This window comes from Onychostoma macrolepis, chromosome 20 (assembly GCF_012432095.1).
Source record: "Onychostoma macrolepis isolate SWU-2019 chromosome 20, ASM1243209v1, whole genome shotgun sequence".
Classification (NCBI taxonomy): domain Eukaryota; kingdom Metazoa; phylum Chordata; class Actinopteri; order Cypriniformes; family Cyprinidae; genus Onychostoma; species Onychostoma macrolepis.
In genome coordinates, this window is record NC_081174.1 from 3,110,481 (window position 1) to 3,130,222 (window position 19,742).

At 41.0% G+C, this 19,742-nt stretch overlaps 2 protein-coding genes across 3 annotated transcripts; both read left to right on the forward strand.

Moving 5' to 3' along the window:
• The first annotated feature begins 4 nt into the window (after positions 1 to 4).
• On the forward strand, positions 5 to 7,051 carry zgc:101562 (C2H2-type zinc finger protein). 2 transcript variants are annotated; one of them, XM_058756086.1, is made up of 4 exons: positions 5 to 130; positions 4,461 to 4,602; positions 5,035 to 5,103; positions 5,289 to 7,051. In XM_058756086.1, the coding sequence occupies exons 3-4, from the start codon at positions 5,046 to 5,048 to the stop codon at positions 5,876 to 5,878; spliced, it is 648 nt and encodes a 215-aa protein (XP_058612069.1). In that variant the 5' UTR covers positions 5 to 130; positions 4,461 to 4,602; positions 5,035 to 5,045; the 3' UTR covers positions 5,879 to 7,051. The 2 variants fall into 2 exon arrangements, with proteins under 2 accessions (XP_058612069.1, XP_058612070.1); XM_058756087.1 differs by having other exon boundaries at positions 5,038 to 5,103.
• Positions 7,052 to 7,592: 541 nt separating this feature from the next.
• slc35a1 (solute carrier family 35 member A1) lies at positions 7,593 to 19,633 on the forward strand. Its single transcript, XM_058755590.1, has 9 exons — positions 7,593 to 7,715; positions 7,819 to 7,978; positions 8,087 to 8,264; positions 8,406 to 8,565; positions 11,011 to 11,163; positions 11,624 to 11,690; positions 11,764 to 11,940; positions 12,136 to 12,270; positions 18,313 to 19,633. Exons 1-9 carry the CDS (start codon positions 7,623 to 7,625, stop codon positions 18,444 to 18,446), a joined length of 1,257 nt encoding a protein of 418 aa, XP_058611573.1. The 5' UTR covers positions 7,593 to 7,622; the 3' UTR covers positions 18,447 to 19,633.
• Positions 19,634 to 19,742: the final 109 nt, after the last annotated feature.

Consider the following 19,742-nt stretch of genomic DNA (forward strand, 5'->3'; position numbering starts at 1 on the left):
TAAAGTCCAAACAGAGTTAAACGGCAGTAAACAGACGGAGGAGCGGCAGCACATCAAATTAAAAGAAGAAGAAGAGAAAGAAGGAGGAAGAAGAAGAAGCACAGCGTTCATGTAGCAGGAGAACAAACAGGTAGGAGTAAATTCTACATTCAGAAATGTACGTTTTTAACCAGAAAAGTTGTTTTTTCCCCCGATTTCTTAAAGACAGGAAACACAATTTGAGTAACGTTACACTATAGTTTTCCGTCAAAACACTTTGAATTCATAATTCCTTAAGTTGACAGTTGCTCTTTGTACTATGCTCATTAATAATCAGGGGAAAGCTGACAGGCTACATCGAAACTACTAAATCGCTCCCAACTTCAATCATCACGTGTTTACAGCTTCGTTGATTATAATGTGAGCTATTGTTTATGCAGCACTTCTGTAACAGCTAAAGTTATCTTATATTGGTGTGTGTGTGTGTGTGTGTGTGAGAGAGAGAGAGAGAGAGAGAGAGAGAGTGTGTGTGTGAGAGAGAGAGAGAGAGAGTCCATCTTTGCATTGCACAAGCAGCATCTGAAGTGGCATTTAGATGTATCTGCTCAGAGATGACAGGAATGCATTTACACTGCAGTTACAGTTGGGAGATTAATGCATTAAAGGGGTCATCGGATGCAAAATTCACTTTACAAGTTGTTTGAACATAAATGTGTGTGTTCACATCCATCCTATAATGATAAAAATCCACCCAGTGTTTTTTTTTTTTTAATCCCTATTTTAAAATCCCCTCTCTCAAATCAGGCTGTTCTGAGATTCCTGTCAGAATGACGTAGTTCTGTACAGGCCCCTCCCATGATAGTTGATTGACAAGGCTGTTTTACCTTAGCCCCGCCCCGTGAGCTGAGAGCTGTCCGCCTCCGGTGCAGGGAAGACAAGATGTCTCAGATTAAGAGATTGAGGCGTTTAGTTGTCGGATGTAATAATGAATATAGCAGTCATCATTTACTCCTGACATCTGAGCCGCTGAAGACGCAGAGGATTAACGTTACTTTCGTTTTGAAGTGAATGCTATGATCCCCGATCTGCCTAAATGCATCTATGTTCGCTCAAATCATTTGAGATCCAGCTTCATCTACAGGGCTCGCAAAATCGCTGGCCTGACGTCCCGGGGCTATTGTGTTTTCCAGTCGGGCTAAATGCATCACGCCCTGCCCGACGCCTAACTTAAATACAGGGCTCCCGCGGGTCCTTGACTCTTTTAGTTGTATAAAATTTAAGGCCATAAAAAGTTTTAACTAAGTTAAATGGAAAAAAGAAAAGTCTCAATGATAATTTCAAGAGGTCTTACAGTTGTGGACGGAAAGACGAGGACCGTGATACAGCTGGATTAAACTTCAAAAGGCAATGATGTGATTGAATAAATATGAGCGCTGCACGTTTCAAAGTCAAAACGCGGCGCAGATGTCTTTGTGAATGTGTCTCTGAAGGGAACGTCTGTCCTCAGACGCATTTTCAGTTTATCTTGCCTATAAAATGCCTGATAAAGCGGCGTATATGAGCGCGGTGCTGCTTTGTGTGCAGCCGTTACCGGAGAAGCTGCTATATTTGCTCCTAAAGCGCCACCTCGTGGCAGAGAGTGAATCAGCATTTCCAGCTAATGTTCAGATCAATGCGAATATGACCCATGTTTTTATGCAGCAAACACAGAATTGTAAATGTGAAAGAAGTTAATGTGCCTTCTAAAAATCTAAACAATTAAGACAGTAATATTTATGTTTTAAATTAATATAATAATATATTTGACTTGTCCCTTTTCATAAAAATGGTTTAAAAGCTGAAATGCCATTTTCTAAGTGTGTGTGTGAACTTTTATCTAGACTGTAAATCATGCCATTTTATGGCTTAAAATGTTACCATAGACATTGTCCAACCCCACTCATACATTTGTTTTTTACTTGTGCAGCTCTTAAAAAGGTTAATAAATTACCTTAAATTGATTTTTTAAATTATGCAGATACACTGTAAATAGTGAAATAAAATTATTTCATTGATATTTGTGTATTGAAAATGTTTTTTTATTGACATTTAGACTTATCTGATTTTCTATATTTAAAAAAAATGGCCTTTTTATTTGGGTTAGTTAAATTAAATTCAGGCTACCAAAATCTGAAGAGTACCTGCCCGAAGGGCTACCAGGGATTTTGACATCAGGAATCCAATCTTAGTCCAAGTCCAATTAGGGTTGGGTACCGAAACCCGGTACCTATGTAACCGGTATGTACTAGAACCGAATCAGAATGCAGATTTCGGTGCCATGCCTGAGCGATCGATTGAAATATCTGTCCTTTGTTTCTCCAAAACGAACGTAAGAAGCATCATCACCGGCACCTCACGTGAAAAATAATTTCCCGACTGAGAAATGCACGTGAACTCAAGTCGGAAAGCTCTAATAATACAAGTCCAACAAATCTTTGTAGTAACGCGAGTGTGATGTTTTCACATTCACACATGTCCGACTTAAAAGCACAACTCGGGAAATGAGCTTCGAGGAGCGCGTGAATGCAGTAATTACACTTGCTCTGACGGCAGCAGGTAGCCCTCCATTAACTAACTAAGCTAAACATTCTTAAATTAAAATGCCTAAAGCTAAAATGATCTTGTTTTTAAACCTGTTGTCCAACAAAAGAGAACATTATAACCTTTTAGTCCACAACACCAGTTAAATGCTTCCTTTTGTGATCTGATGTAGCTTCTTGTCACAGAATGAGGCAGAAAATATGTTCCATAGGCTACTAATGCATCGATTAGCAATGGATTATAAATATACTTAATTATTATGAAAATACCAGAGATGGCTTGAATAACACAGATAAACTATATATTGTCGTAGTCGAGTGTTTATTGTATTTGTTTTATCATTCAAAATGTTTATATCTTGTTTACTCAGTTACATCCATAGCAATGCATTTGTCCATATTGGGGATTTCCTGGAGCTTCAGGAGTTCTGCTACTTCTGTGTTTGGATATGTGGATGTTTTGTGCGAGGGCGCCCTCTGGCGTCCAGTATGAATGAAAAAGACATCATGTGTTTGGTGCTAATGGTCAATCCAATTATTAATTGGTCATTTTTATTTATTTTTTTATTATTTTTAAGTATCGGTTTAGGCACCGGTATAATTTTAGAGATACCCAACGATACCCAACCCTAAGTCCAATAGACTTTCTTCCCAGTTCATGTTTTTAAATGATGTAAACTTCATTTGTTTTTAAAGGGGTCATATGATGTGATTTCTTGTTTTCCTTTTCTTTAGTGTGTTATGTAGCTGTTTGTGCATGTATAAGATCTGCAGAGTTACAAAGCTCAAAGTCACCCACAAAAGGATTTATTCTGTCTAAAAGAGAAGGCTGATCCAGACCGGGCTGAAACGTCTCATTAAAACACGCCCCACATGTCTACGTCACGGTGTGGAAATATTTCCGTAATGCCGCCCAAATGTTCACGCAAAGAAAGGCGGCGTGGTTTCAGTAACCGCAGTAGTGTTGATGCAGCTGTGTCAGGGAGACGCTGTATGTTTCTGTGCGAAAGCAAAAGCACTTTATTTGGCCTTCCGGAAGTAGATGCAATTAGGTATCATTGGTTAAGATTTGTTTACAACAGAACAGCACACCCCAGATGTTCGAATTTGTGCAACGCATTTTATGGATGACAATTTTGTGAACCTAGGAGAGTACAAGGCTGGCTGTGCACAGAGGCTATTTCTAAAAAAAAATGGGTCAATTCTGACTTTGCTCTGACAATCTGGCGCTTCTGAATCAGCGACTGTAAGTATGTTTTGTTATTAGTTTAAGTATTTGCTATTGACTCGAATGCGGAGTTATACGCAGTGTACAGTAACGTGTGTGTGTGTGTGTGTGTGTGTGAGAGGGGAACAGGGTCACATCACAGCGGAGTGTACAGCCCGTCAGAAATCATAGCACGTCAGCTGTATTAATCGTGGCTTGTGTGCAAACACATACGAGCATCAGCTCTGTGTCAGTCACGTGACTCTGTTCCCCTCTCGGGCTTAAACCGATGGTAAAACTAACGACATTATTACCTGTCTTTACATTTATTTTGCAAGCTAAAGCTCACGATTATGGAAAGGGGCGTTACATTTCCGACTCGTGCTTGTGGTGTTCTGCCAATCACAATGCACTGTGTCAGCTGGCCAATCAGAGCAGACTGCGCTTGTCGGAAGGAGGGGCTTTGTAGAAAACATGTTTGAGAGAGGCGGGGCATAGAGGACCCACAATAATGTACAGTATTTGAAAAATAATGTTTTTTGAACAAAGCATGTCAACATATTCTGTTACACCAAATACACAAAATAATGATCTTTAAAATAGCATCATACGACCCCTTTAATTTCTCCATTTCCTTCTTTTTGTCAGCTTTGTGTATGAAAATGACTGTATGAACACATTGTCTCGTTTAACAGCTGAGCTCAGATGTGAGCAGCAGGTGAAGCTCTGCAGGGATCTCCAGGATCTGATCCTGCTTTGAGGAGATCTGCCCTGGGTTCTGATGTCCATCCAGAGCAGCTGTGTGGGGTCACAGAGGAAGACGAGGGAGGAGGAAGGGTACCTTCTGATTCACTGATGCTGTTGAACTCATAAGCTAAAACTTTTTGTTGTTTACATGACACTGTTTTCAATTTAAAGTGGAATTTTTTTGTGTTTTGGCCTTGTATTTACGCGACAACAGTGCTTTGGGGGCCTCAAAACACAAACTTTTCAAAATGAGTTTCAAAGTTCAAGTTTTTGAAAATATTACCATTATTGTTTCCATTTAAACTACAAAAATGTGAAATTGTGAAAACGGTGAGGTCATGTTCATGTGTATTATGTACACAGGTGCACAGACATATAGTGTTAAAGTAACATCACCAACTACTGGCCTGGCACGAATAATACATTTTGATTAAACGAAGAGAAAATCCAGTTTAGAATGAATTCAGAATTGATGTGATTTAGTAACTTGTGTTCTGAATGCTCTTGTGTTTCCATTTGAAGCAGTTCATAAAATGATTCAACCAAAGGAGGAATATGAAGATATAGAGCCTTGTGGAGTGAAAACCGAAGGTGAGTGAGGGATCAGATCTGGACTAACGTCTGTTCTCACTGGATTCTGGAGCTCTTGTTGCTCGCTCAGCAACTACTAAATGAGTACAGACTGAATTGAGTTTATCTAGTCTACTATTTATAATGCATACTTTTTATTACATTTATCAGTTTCATGGCATTGAACGTTTACATTGTACTTGTAGAAGTTCTCACCATGAATCCTAAAGAAGAGGAGGAGGAAGAGACGAGAGGTTCAGAGCACAAGCGTCACTACTGCAGGGAGTGTGGGAAGAGCTTCAGCGTGCGAGCGCGCTTCAGACGACACATGCGCATACACACCGGAGACAAGCCCTACCGCTGCTCACACTGCCAGCTGTGCTTCACGTCTCAGGAGAACCTGTCCGAGCACGCACAGAAGCACTCCGGCCAGAGACCCCACCGCTGCTCGCAGTGCGGCAAGGGCTTCTTCAGACCGGGGAGGCTGGAGATCCACCGGAGGATCCACAGCGGAGAGAAGCCCCACGGCTGCGCTCAGTGTGAGAAGAGCTTCAAGAGCGGCGAGGAGCTGCGGCGGCACACGCTCACACACACGGAGAAGCAGCACCACTGCTGCCAGTGCCAGCAGAGCTTCAGGAGGAGCGGCCATCTGCGCAGACACATGCGCACACACACCGGAGAGAGGCCCTACGGCTGCGCTCAGTGCCAGAGGAGCTTCGCCCGGCCCGAGCACCTGCGGGGCCACCAGCTCCGAGTCCACCCGAGCCAGACGCACCGGCCCGCTGCACACACCTGAGCGCTCACTGCGGCTTTACCTTCAGTGCTGAAACACCGGCACTGCATCTCCAGTTGGCCTTGATGTAAAACTCTGGGTACATGGGAAGAGGTTTCTATGCAAACAATACAAATCTATCAAAAACTGGTACAGTTGTTTGAGTGAAAAAAGAGATTCATCTGATTTGGGTTACCTGGTGGTATTATAAATGGCTTTTATTTGCATTATAAAAACGGAGAATCCTTTTTATTACCGTATTGTCCCGAATATAAGACGATGTTTTTTTCTTGGAAATACATCTGAAAAAACGCGGTCGTCTTATATTCGGGGTCTAGACTTTGGCATGTCAATAATACACCCACAACAATAGGTGGCGCCAAAAACGCATATAACGAGTGTGCCATGAAATATGTATTGTAATGTGCGTTGTAAAGTCGTGACTGTCATGTTAGCCTAATGGGACCAAACTTCCTCTGTAAGTGATTTTAAAACATAAGACAGTACCCAGATTTGAAGACTACAATAAGATTTCACGTCTACTGATAATAACATTTTGGTATGCTACTATGAGATGGACAGCCTAAATGTTATTTAATTCAGATGGACTACCTGTTATTTCTATGGCATATCAAAAAGTGTATATTTTTCAATGTCATTGTTGGTACATTTTACCAGTATTTACCATACTTTCAAAACAAAAATTAAAATAGGAAAAATATGCAATTTGAAAATAATTTAAGAAAAAAATTTGTTTTACAGAGAGAAAATTAATATAGTTAAGAGTAAATATGATGGGCAGCTTGCATGTTTTGGAAGGCACTATGAATGCTGAAAGGTGTATATAAAGGTTTTAGAGAAACGTATGCTCCCCTCCAGACGACATCTATTTCAGCAAGACAATGCAAAACCACATACTGCAGCTATTACAACAGCATGGCTTCGTAGTAGAAGAGTCCGGGTGCTGAATTGACCTGCCTGCAGTCCAGATCTTTCACCTACAGAGAACAATTGATGCATCATTAAACAAAAAATACGTCAAAGACGACCACGAGCTCTTCAGCAGCTGGAAACCTATATCAGGCAAGAATGGGACCAAATTCCAACACCAAAACTCCAGAAACTCATAACCTCGATGCCCAGACATCTCCAAACTGTTTTGAAAAGAAGAGGAGATGCTACACCATGATAAACATGCCCCAACTATTCTGAGACCTGTAGCAGGCATCAAATTTGAAATGAGCTCATTTTGTGCATAAAATTGTAAAACTTTTCAGTTTAAACATTTGTTATGTTATCTATGTTCTATTGTGAATAATATATTGGCTCATGTGATTTGAAAGTCTTTTAGTTTTCATTTTATTCAAATTAAAAAAACGTCCCAACATTTCTGAATTCGGGTTGTATAAAACACTATTATGACAAGGTAATGTTTCATTTATTATATTTGTTACATTTTATATTATAATCTCACACATGGATCAGCATTTTCTATAATGTATTTCTATAATAAAAATACATATCTGATATGATTTAATATATAATTAGCATCAAACAAACAATATAATTCTTATTCTCGAGGATTACAGATTAAACGGAAAAAAGAGAAATGATTGCACAACCATCAGTTAGGTGGCGATATGCACTAAGCATGTAAATGACCATTGAACAAAAGAAGAAGAAAGAAGCGTCCGTTTCCATAGTGACTCGTCGATTCGTCGCTCTGTTGAGAATGTCTCGAGTCTTAATCAGGAACATACTCGGTTGAATGAACTTACTCCCGGACGCGTTTCTGGAACCACACACCTCGAGTAAGCAAGGTTTGGGGTTAATCAACCGAGAGCTCAGGGTTTATCTGACGGTAAGTTAACCGTGCTTTCTGGAATACACCCCTGAGGTACAGCTGAAACATCGACCTAAAAACAAACCGACTTTTATTTTGAAACGTCGCGTCCCGTGTGCAGCCGGAAGTACCTGTGTGTCTCTACTGGGCTGACGGCAGCTGCGCTCTTCTTCATTCGTCGCGGAACAGAAATGCAGACAGACGTCCCGATCAGAAGACAGACGATCGATCATCATCATCATCATCACTGATTACCCGACAGAGATCAGTCATGGCGAGCGGTAAGTGCGGAGACGCTGGGACAGCGAGCTGCTTCAGCTCCAGATGACGGTTTGTTTGCTCGTCAAGCTCTTGACTGATCGTGAATGTCGGTGTTTGTCGTGTCTCAGAGCCGGTGAGTGTGGTCTTCAAGCTCTACTGCCTGACTGTCATGACCCTGATCGCCGCCGCATACACCGTGGCTCTCCGCTTCACCAGAACCGTGTCCTCGGTCCTGTACTTCTCCACCACCGCCGTGTTCCTGACCGAACTCATCAAGCTGCTGCTGAGCCTGGGGATGCTGCTCAGGTGAGTGTGTGTGTGTCTGTCTGTCCTCATTACCTGTGTGTGTGTGTGTGCTGCTCACCTGTGTGTGTGTGTGTGTGTGTGTGTGTGTGTGTGTGTGTGTGTGTGTGTGTGTGTGTGTGTGTGTGTGTGTGTGTGCTGCAGGGAGAGTGGAGACTGGGGCCGCTTCAGGAGTGTGGTGGTCAGTAATATTCTCAGGAGTCCGAAGGAGCTGCTGAAGCTGAGTGTGCCGTCGGTGGTCTACGCCGTCCAGAACAACATGGCCTTCGTGGCATTAAGTAACCTGGATGCCGCCGTCTACCAGGTATCTGAACCCCACGAGCTTCGTCTGTCATCAGCGTTCCAAACCTGCTTCACTTCGACACTAAAATAGACATTTAGGAGGAAGCGTCACGCAGCTCTCGCTGTTACAGCAGCTGATAGTATCCAGGGTAACAGCAGCATCGTCCCGTCTGATGAATCTCACATCGAGCCGGACACACTTCTGTTAGATCAAGTCTACAGAACACATCCGTTTCATCCTTTATCCAGAACTGTGTTCAGTCTTCTGTCAGCCGAGACGCTGACGGAGGAAACCAGAGGAGAGCAGGAGACGAAGTGATGATGATCAAAGATGAATCTTAGTTGCGTTTGTTTCAGATCATGACAAATACAACAAGTGTTATTAGACTAAATGACGACTTCAACATCCCATAAAGCCTAGAACGCTGATGTTCTCTCCTGCTCCTGAAGACCAACTCTCCATGAAACTCCACAATCATCAGATTAAACAAGAGCAAGGAAAATAGTCATGTAGAATTTAAAAGCATAATAAAATTGACAAATGACTGAGTAAAAATCCCCAAAATAATGATTTAAACGACTACTGATTATAAAACGTGTGTCCCTGCAGCACAGAAGCAGTCATAAGCAGCACAGCTATATTTGTAGCAATAGCCAACAATACATTGTAGTGTTGTCAAAAGACCCGGTACTTCGGTACCAAGTCGGTACTAAAAAAGTGAAAACGTCACGGTACCAGGTTTTTTTAAGTACCGGTGGTACCCGGTCAACCCGGTTCTTGACGCGTACGGCCCGATGATTTCCGCGATGCAGAAAACGCGGACGGAATCTCGGAATCCAGTTATAAAAACGGAATTTACAGTTTAGCACGGAATGTCACGGAATTTGTCAAAGTAGGTCATTACACTTAGATCAAATCGCGACGTGGACTAGTATCTGTAAATATTAAGCTGCAAAAGTCGATTCAAATATGAATCCCGCATGTTCTGCGAGTCTCTGTGTGAGTGAATGAATGGCAGAGACGCGCGGTTTTTTCTTTTTTTTACTACACACACTGAAGCGCGCCTGACGCTCGCGGTGATTCAGCATCTGCCGTCTCAATGAGGACATAAATACATAAACAACATCTACAGAACTGCTCTGAGAGTCCCCTCGCGAGCATTTTACCGTTTCATTGAGTAAAACCAGCGTCATATCATATAGCTACACAGACAAATGTAAAGGTATTCACGGCAACCCGACAAAATAAAAGTTCATCTTAAAGACATTGTGCCAGAAATATAATTTTACATATATATAATTTTTTTTAATTTATTTTTTATTTTTTATCTTTTTAAAGAAGTCACAATATTTCTTCCATAGTTTAATTTTAATAGTAAATCCCCTTTATTTACCAAAACAATACAATGTGTTTAAATTTAATTAATTAAAAGACAAATTAAATTTGGGTGAAACTTGTTTAATGTTTTTCATACTTTTATTACTTGCGGAAAAACTTGAAACACAATTTAAATAAAGTATAAAGAATGGCATTGATTTTTGTACATTTTTATTTTTGTTTGACTTTATTAAAAATAGTGTGTTTTTTTTAATTAGCATGTGGTACCGAAATTGGTACCGAGAACCGTGGATTTTGACTGGTATCGGTACCGAATACAGAAATTTTGGTACCGTGACAACACTAATACATTGTATGGGTCAAAATGATCCATTTTTATTTTATGCCAAAAATCATTAGGATATTAAGATCATGTTCCATGAAGATATTTTGCATTTTGTTTATATTTTTTGATTAGTAATATGCATTGCTAAGAACTTCATTTGGACAACTTTAAAGGTGATTTCCTCAATATTTAGATTTTTCTGCACCCTGAGATTCCAGATTTTCAAATAGTTGTATCTCTGCCAAATATTGTCCGATCCTAACAAACCATACATCAATGGGAAGATTATTTTACGCATGAATCTCAATTTCAGAAAATTGACCCTTCTGACTGGTTTTGTGGTCCAGGGTCACAATTGAAGAAAAAGACAACATGAATGAAATGGATCCTCTGGTGCTGGGTATATGGGTGGTTTCTGTTCACAGCAACGCACGATAACGAGCTTATTCTAAGTCTTCTGCTGCTTTAAATCCTCCAGATCTCTAATGTCCAGTGGATCCTGATTGGCTGTCAGTGTTTTTATTGTCCATCGGCTGGAAACGTGATGTCATTGATATCGTCACTCTGTGTTGTTATTGCTCGCTAGTGAACTCTGAAGTGACTTATTTCATAAGTAAACTGTAAATCTGTCTTATTTGTCACGCAGCTGTCAGTCACAGGGAGAGTCTTGCCATACCTGTATTTCTGGTTGAATATCCTGTTTGAGTCGTAAATGCTGGCACACTAATTTTTCATGTGAACTGCTGCGTGAGGGAAAGGTGAGTTTGAATGCGGCTGTGTTGATGACGCTGTGTGTGTGTCAGGTGACGTATCAGCTGAAGATCCCCTGCACGGCGCTGTGTACGGTGCTGATGCTCAGCCGCTCTCTGGGCCGCCTGCAGTGGTTCTCCGTCTTCATGCTGTGTGGAGGAGTCACGCTGGTGCAGTGGACGCCGCCGCAGGCCACCAAAGTCCAGGTACAGGAGATCCCATATGAGCCCATTCACTGCCTGCTTCACACCAATACAGTCCAGATACAAGCCTCGGAGCGTAGCACACCACCAGATTATTGATGTTTCTGAAAGAAGTCTCTTCTGCTCACCAGGGCTGCATTTATTTGATCAGAAATACAGTAAAAAACTGTGAAATATTAAATACATAATTTATTTCTGTGATGCGCAGCTGTATTTTCAGCATCATTATTGCAGTCTTCAGTGTCACATGATCTTCAGAAATCATTCTAATATGCTGATCTGCAGCTGTTTTAAACTGTAATAATATTTCACAGTTTTTACTGTGCTTCTGATCAAATGAATGCAGCCCTGGTGAGCAGAAGAGACTTCTTCATTTTCCGAACTGTTGGGTGGCAGTGCTGTTTTCTAATGTGGGCTGTGGTTTTCTCTGTGGCTGATCTGAGGCCGTGTCGCTGTGCTTCAGGTGGAGCAGAACCCGTTCCTGGGCTTCATGGCGATCGCGGTGGCGGTGCTCTGCTCCGGGTTTGCAGGTACGTTGTGTTCAGTCATGTTTATGATCACGTTTTCTGGTGAGGAGCATAAGTGACACTCTGTTTGAATCAGGTGTGTACTTCGAGAAGGTCCTGAAGAGTTCAGACACGTCTCTGTGGGTCCGAAACATCCAGATGTACCTGTCGGGAATCGTGGTGACCCTCATAGGGGTCTTTGTGACAGACGGGGCCCAGGTCCTGGAGAAGGGCTTCTTCTATGGATACACGCCGTGGGTCTGCTTAGTCATCTGTGAGTAGCTCCTGCGTGACCTTTACTCCTGCTCCCTGAAGTGGTGTGTGTTTGGAGGATACGGCTCACTGAGCAGGATCGTCCAGTGTATTTAAACGAGCCCCAGCGGGCATCATACCTGTCATTGTGAGCGCGGAGCTCCTGAATGCTGCTGGAGCGGTTTGACGGGTTTCTCTCTCTGCTCTCTGCCTGCAGTTCTGGCCAGCGTGGGAGGAATGTACACGTCTGTGGTGGTCAAATACACCGATAACATCATGAAGGGCTTCTCTGCGGCCGCTGCCATCGTCCTGTCCACCGTGGCGTCCGTCGTTCTCTTCGGCCTGCAGATCAGTGAGTGCATCGCTCAGTCACATGGTCTTCTGATCAGCTGGTGTATATACAGTTGAGTTCAAAAGTTTACATCCCCCTTGCAGAATCTGCAAAATGTTAATTATTTTATCAAAATAAAAAGGATCGTACAAAATGCATGTTATTGTTTATTTAGTACTGACCTGAATACATACAATAGTTGAATTTATAAAAATGACCCTGTTTAAAAGTTTTCATCCCCTTGATTTTTTTAATACTGAGTTGTTACCTGAACGATCCACAGCTGTGTTTGTTTAGTGATAGTTGTTCATGAGTCTCTTGTTTGTCCTGAACAGTTAAACTGCCTGCTGTTCTTCAAAAAAATCCTCCAGCTCCCACACATTCTTTAGTTTTCCAGCATTTTTGTGTATTTGAACCCTTTCCAACAATGACTATATGATTTTGAGATGCATCTTTTCACACAGAGGACAACTGAGGGACTCATATGCAGCTATTACAGAAGGTTCAAACGCCCACTGATGCTACAGAAGGAAAAACCATGCATTAAGAGCCGGGGCGTGAAAACATTTGAACAGAATCAAGATGTGTACATTTTTCTTGTTTTGCCTAAACATCATATTTTTTCATTTAGTACTGCCCTTCAGAGGCTACAGAAGATAGTTACATGTTTCCCAGAAGACAAAATAAAAAAGTGTTCACGCCCTGGCTCTTAATGCATGGTTTTTCCTTCTGGAGCGTCAGTGAGCATTTGAACCTTCTGTAATAGCTGCGTATGAGTCCCTCAGTTGTCCTCTGTATGATTTTGAGATCCATCTTTTCACACTGTCATTGTTGGAATGGGTTCAAATACACAAAAATGCTGAAAACCAAAGAATTTGTGGGAGCTGAAGGATTTTTCTGAAGAACAGCAGGAAGTTTAACTGTTCAGGACAAACAAGAGACTCATGAACAACTATCACAAAACAAACACAGCTGTGGATCGTTCAGGTAACAACTCAGTATTAAGAATCAAGGGGATGTAAACTTTTCATTTTTATAAATTCAACTATTATTTTCTTTTCTGGACTATATGTAAACGTCTTTTATGTGAAACATCTTATTCAGGTCTGTATTAAATAAACAATAACAAGTATTTTGTATGATCCCTCTTATTTTGGTAAAATTACTAATATTTTGTAGCTTCTGAAAGGGGGATGTGAACTTTTGACCTCAACATTACTGTAGCATACAGTAATGCTAGGAAGTACTCATCCATCCAGTGTGTTCCTGCAGTAACGCTGGTGCTGCAGGCGGTGAGAAATCACAAAAAGGCACCAAACACACCAAAACAAAGAGTAAATGATATGTGTATCGTGTGGATCTGATGTAGATCTGAACATGGCTAAATGAGTCGTGTTTTCTGACGATTCTTCAGTCAGCATCACAATCACAACCTCAAAACTGCTGTACAGGTGCATCTCAATAAATTAGAATGTCATGGAAAAGTTCATTTATTTCAGTAATTCAACTCAAATTGTGAAACAGGAGGTGATCAGTTTGTGGCACTGCTGAGATGGTAAGCCCAGGTTTCTTTGACAGTGGCCTTCAGCTCATCTGCATTTTTTGGTTTCTTGTTTCTCATTTTCCTCTTGACAATACCCCATAGATTCTCTCTGGGGTTCAGGTCTGGTGAGTTTGCTGGCCAGTCAAGCACATCAACACCATGGTCATTTAACCAACTTTTGGTGCTTTTGGCAGTGTGGGCAGGTGCCAAATCCTGCTGGAAAATGAAATATGAGCTTCTCCACCCTTCCTCCAGACTCTAGGACCTTGGTTTCCAAATGAAATACAAAACTTGCTCTCATCTGAAAAGAGGACTTTGGACCACTGGGCAACAGTCCAGTTCTTCTTCTCCTTAGCCCAGGTAAGACGTCTCTGATGTTGTCTGTGGTTCAGGAGTGGCTTAACAAGAGGAATACGACAACTGTAGCCAAATTCCTCGACACGTCTGTGTGTGGTGGCTCTTGATGCCTTGACCCCAGCCTCAGTCCATTCCTTGTGAAGTTCACTCAAATTCTTGAATGGATTTTGCTTGACAATCCTCAGAAGGCTGCGGTTCTCTCGGTTGGTTGTGCATCTTTTTCTTCCACACTTTTCCCTTCCACTCAACTTTCTGTTAACATGCTTGGATACAGCACTCTGTGAACAGCCAGCTTCTTTGGCAATGAATGTTTGTGGCTTACGCTCCTTGTGAAGGGTGTCAATGATTGTCTTCTGGACAACTGTCAGATCAGCAGTCTTCCCCATGATTGTGTAGCTAGTGAACCAAACTGAGAGACCATTTTGAAGGCTCAGGAAACCTTTGCAGGTGTTTTGAGTTGATTAGCTGATTGGCATGTCACCATATGCTAATTTGTTGAATTGGTGGGTTTTTGTTAAATGTGAGCCAAAATCATCACCATTGGGTATATGTCGAACGTCACCTAACCAAACCCGGAAAACAGGTCTCATCGCTTCCGCTTGTCGGAGAACGTATTAATAGCAGTATTAAAAAATGGCGATATCAATGGACTTTTAAGGTAATCAGTTAAATCAGCTAGCTGTTTTTATTGTTGACGTTTTATTCGACTTTTGTATATAAATGTTATTGAAGAAAATAAAATTTTTTATCTTTTATATATCGATCCACATATGTGATGGACATTGGTTATGATTATCTTTAGTGTCTACTTTGAAGGCATCTTGAGTAAAAAAGCTTCATATTTAACGGGCACTTGCAAAACGCGTGAACCGGAAGCAACGAGACCTAGTTAGCAGAATACGGAAGTCTGTTGCGCATAACCCGTATTAAAAGAACCAAAGACTTAAACTACTTCGGTCTGTGTGCATTGAATTTATTTAATACACAAGTTTCACAATTTGAGTTTAATTACTGAAATAAATGAACTTTTCCACGACACTCTAATTTATTGAGATGCACCTGTAATTGCCTCATTAACACGACTCACAACCTCAATGAACTTTCATTACACACGAGAGCATCAGTTCAGACGAAAAGATTCTGTAGCTGATGATGCTGCTGATCCATGAGCAGGAAATATGAAATATTCAAACAGCTGATGCACATCATTCATAACAATTATATTCTTTATGAGTTAACGTTACAATAAGGTCCCATTAGTTAGTGTATTAACTAACAGTGGGCAATATTTATACAGTATTCATTCATCTTTGTTAACAATGGTTAATGAAACTACATCTGTGTTTGTTAGTGCATGTTAGATGAAGTTCTTTAAGGCAAGACGGCGCAGCTGAACAGAGTATAAACATGTTAACTAATATATGAAGAGTTCATTTGCAAAAACGGATAACTCTGATAACAGTTTTCAAAAAGCTTGTTTTTTCATTGTGCATTCCAATTAATCTCAATCAAACTGCATTTGGGTTATTTTGATTAGATTAAAAAATAACTACAAAATACAGCTAACTAACACAAAACACAATAAAAACATAATAAAAAATGATTTTTAAAAAACTGAGTTATGTTTTTGCAAATAAATTCTTCATATATCATCATACTTCCCCAGCTGATTAAACAGTGTACTGAGATAATTGTTTTGTGTTACAAATTTATTGAAGCATAATGATTACTTGGGCTAATGCCTCATTTACATATCTAAATAATATGCACTAATTTGCATACATTTCCAGCACATAATCTGAAGATTGGATAAAGCCAGAATCAAAATTCTTCTTTGATTTTGTTGACATATTAGTGACATATTGGTAAGGTTTTTCCAGAGGGGATTTTGGATTTTTCTTTTTGTCGCTCCATAATCCAGAAAATACTGTCAACAGACAGAAAACAAACACATTTTCACCATGTTTTTAGGATATAATATATGAGTGATATATGAAGTCTGTAAACGCCTTCAGAATATAGATAGGAAAAGTGTGGAGTGTGTAAAAGTACTGCTGAAATAGAGAAAAACTCACCGCCTTTAAAGATAGGGATTGAAACTGAAATCTACAGACGCAAATAGATAGTGTAAGAAACCCTAGCATTCATGTATTTTGAATGTTTTGTTTTACATGTCCGAAAGAAGATATGTTATGGAGCATAACAGACCCAAATCTCAGAATAGACCAATGCATGAAAAAAACATATTTTATTTTAAGGTGAAATTATACATGGAAGTACTGAGTAATATTACAGTATCTCACAGAAGTGAGTACACCCCTCACATTTTTGTAAATATTTTGTAAATATCAAAAACACTGAAGAAATGACACTTTGCTACAATGTAAAGTAGTGAGTGTACAGCTTGTATAACAGTGTAAATTTGTCACAGCCATTAATGTCTAAAACGCTGGCCACAAAAGTGAGTACACCCCTAAGTGAAAATGTCCAAATTGGGCCCAAAGTGTCAATATTTTGTGTGGCCACCATTATTTTCCAGCACTGCCTTAACCCTCTTGGGCATGGAGTTCAGCAGAGCTTCACAGGAGTCCTCTTCCACTCCTCCATGACGACATCACGGAGCTGGTGGATGTTAGAGACCTTGCGCTCCTTCACCTTCCGTTTGAGGAGGTCCCACAGATGCTCAATAGGGTTTAGGTCTGGAGACATACTTAGTCAGTCCATCACCTTTACCCTCAGCTTCTTTAGCAAGTGTTTGGGGTCGTTATCATGTTGGAATACTGCCCTGTGGCCCAGTCTCCGAAGGGAGGGGATCATGCTCTGCTTCAGCATGTCACAGTACATGTTGGCATTCATGGTTCCCTCAATGAACTGTATCTCCGCAGTGCCGGCAGCACTCATGCAGCCCCAGACCATGACACTCCCACCACCATGCTTGACTGTAGGCAAGACACACTTGTCTTTGTACTCCTCACCTGGTTGCTGCCACACACGCTTGACACCGTCTGAACCAAATAAGTTTATCTTGGTCTCATCAGACCACAGGACATGGTTCCAGTAATCCATGTCCTTACTCTGCTTGTCTTCAGCAAACTGTTTGCGGGCTTTCTTGTGCATCATCTTTAGAAGAGGCTTCTGGGATGACAGCTATGCAGACCAATTTGATGCAGTGTGCGGCGTATGGTCTGAGCAGTGACAGGCTGACCCCCCACCCCTTCCAACCTCTGCAGAAATGCTGGCAGCACTCATACATCTATTTCCCAAACACAACCTCTGGATATGACGCTGAGCACGTGCACTCAACTTCTTTGGTCGACCATGGTGAGGCCTGTTCTGAGTGGAACCTGTCCTGTTAAACCGCTGTATGGTCTTGGCCACCGTGCTGCAGCTCAGTTTCAGGGTCTTGGCAATCTTCTTATAGCCTACGCCATCTTTATGTAGAGCAACAATTCTTTTTTTCAGATCCTCAGAGAGTTCTTTGCCATGAGGTGCCATGTTGAACTTCCAGTGACCAGTATGAGAGAGTGAGAGCGATAACACCAAATTCAACACACCTGCTCCCCATTCACACCTGAGACCCTGTAACACTAACGAGTCACATGACACCAGGGAGAGAAAATGGCTAATTGGCTAATCATTTTCACATAAGGGTGTACTCACTTTTGTGGCCAGCGGTTTAGACATTAATGGCTGTGTGTGGAGTTATTTTGAGGGGACAGAAAATTTACACTGTTATACAAGCTGTACACTCACTACTTTACATTGTAGCAAAGTGTCATTTCTTCAGTGTTGTCACATGAAAAGATAAAATATTTACAAAACTGTGATGGGTGTACTCACTTCTGTGAGATACTGTAATTAACATATATGCTTAAGGATAGGATTTGGCTTAGGGTTACTTGCATGTAATTATGCATTGTTTATTGTTGTTATTATAATAGTAAGTACATGAAACGTGTAACAAGGACACCTTAAAATAAAGTGTTACAGTCATGCTTTTGCCTGTAGTGCCTTAATACGAACAGATACAACTTTTGAATGTAATCTTGAGTTCGAATGCTTTGTCAGTATTTGGTTTTGAGCTGCTGTTGTCCAGCGCAGCCTCGTGGTGAAGTGTGTCATCTTCTGCTCATCTCACCTCACACACTCTTTGCTCTCTGCAGCGGCGACATTCCTCAGCGGATCGCTGCTGGTGTGTGTGTCCATCTATCTGTACGGCCTGCCCAAACAAGACACCAGCAGAGTGCAGAAGCCCAGCACAGACGGAGAGGATACACAGAAGCTCATCGCAGTCTGATGGACAGACACACATCTGCTCTGCTGGACAGGAGGAGTGCGCTCTGACCGCTCTGTGTCAGACCGGAGCTTTGGTTTATGTTGTTTTATTTCTCTCTGTATAGTTTCATTTCTAGGTCTTGATGCAGATGCACTACAGACACTGATGCCAAACCCTACACTGAATGTACATGTGCTCTTCAGACAGGTTTTTTTTTTTGTTTAGATTGCCAACCTTATTTGTTCAAGTGTTCTTAAATATTGACGTAAGATGAACCTAAGGATCCTTATGGGTTTGGATAGCTGTAAATTCCAGAGCAGATGTTGAATCCCGTGTTTAGGTGTCTTCTCGTCATCCAGGACGGTCTCTGAATGTTCTTTCTTAAGGACTGCTGCGTTCGCACGCGGCCGTCTGAATCCACAGACGTGATTAAACACGAAGACAGACTACAGTGGGTGTGTTTACATGCATCTGTCCCAATCAATCCAGATCCTCTTCAGATGTAAAAATACATTAGTTTACGTGTGCTATACAAAACTTTATATGATGCGTTTAGAAATGGAGAAAGATGTCACTGGAGCTGCTGCCCTATTATGAAAATGTTGAAAACTTAAGAAAATATTCATATTTACTTTTTTCAAGTAACTAGTAAAGTAATGCATTACTTTTAAATTTAAAATAAAATATCAGTTTCTTTTTCAAATAAGTAACATGTTATTGTTTTTCCATTTAATCACCGACTCCTCTCCTGTTCCTGTGTGGAGAGAAATCGGGAGTAAAGGCAGAGGCTTTTCCTTCAGTCCGAGGATCATTCATTTCACTCTTGGTGCGAAAGAGCCTTTACAGTTGCCAAAAATATAACACTTGGATTTTTTTATTTAAAAAAAATAAGCCCAGGTGACAAAAACTAACATAACACATTACTTTCCAAAAAAATTAACTAATGCAATACACACAATATTACTTTTAAAAGTTACTTTCCCAACACTGTTTCCATTGATCAGTTATAAGTGCGTAAACCTATGCGTTATTTTCCACAGCACTGCAGTTATTTTGTAATCCAGTTGAGAACATAGGATTCAGCGGTTTATGATGAATTGATTTACATGAAGGCGCTGCTGTCTGAATGATCCATCTATTAATGGATGATAGGGCAGCATGCAAACGTAGCTTCTGTCTGGGTGTTTATTTTGGAAATGAGCCATCCAGCGCTAATATTGAAGGATGTTAGCAGCACTACAACACAGTTCTGTATCTGATACAGGCCAGAATAACATCTAGGCATCTTGTTCTCAGTGGCTTGCATAGCATAATTCA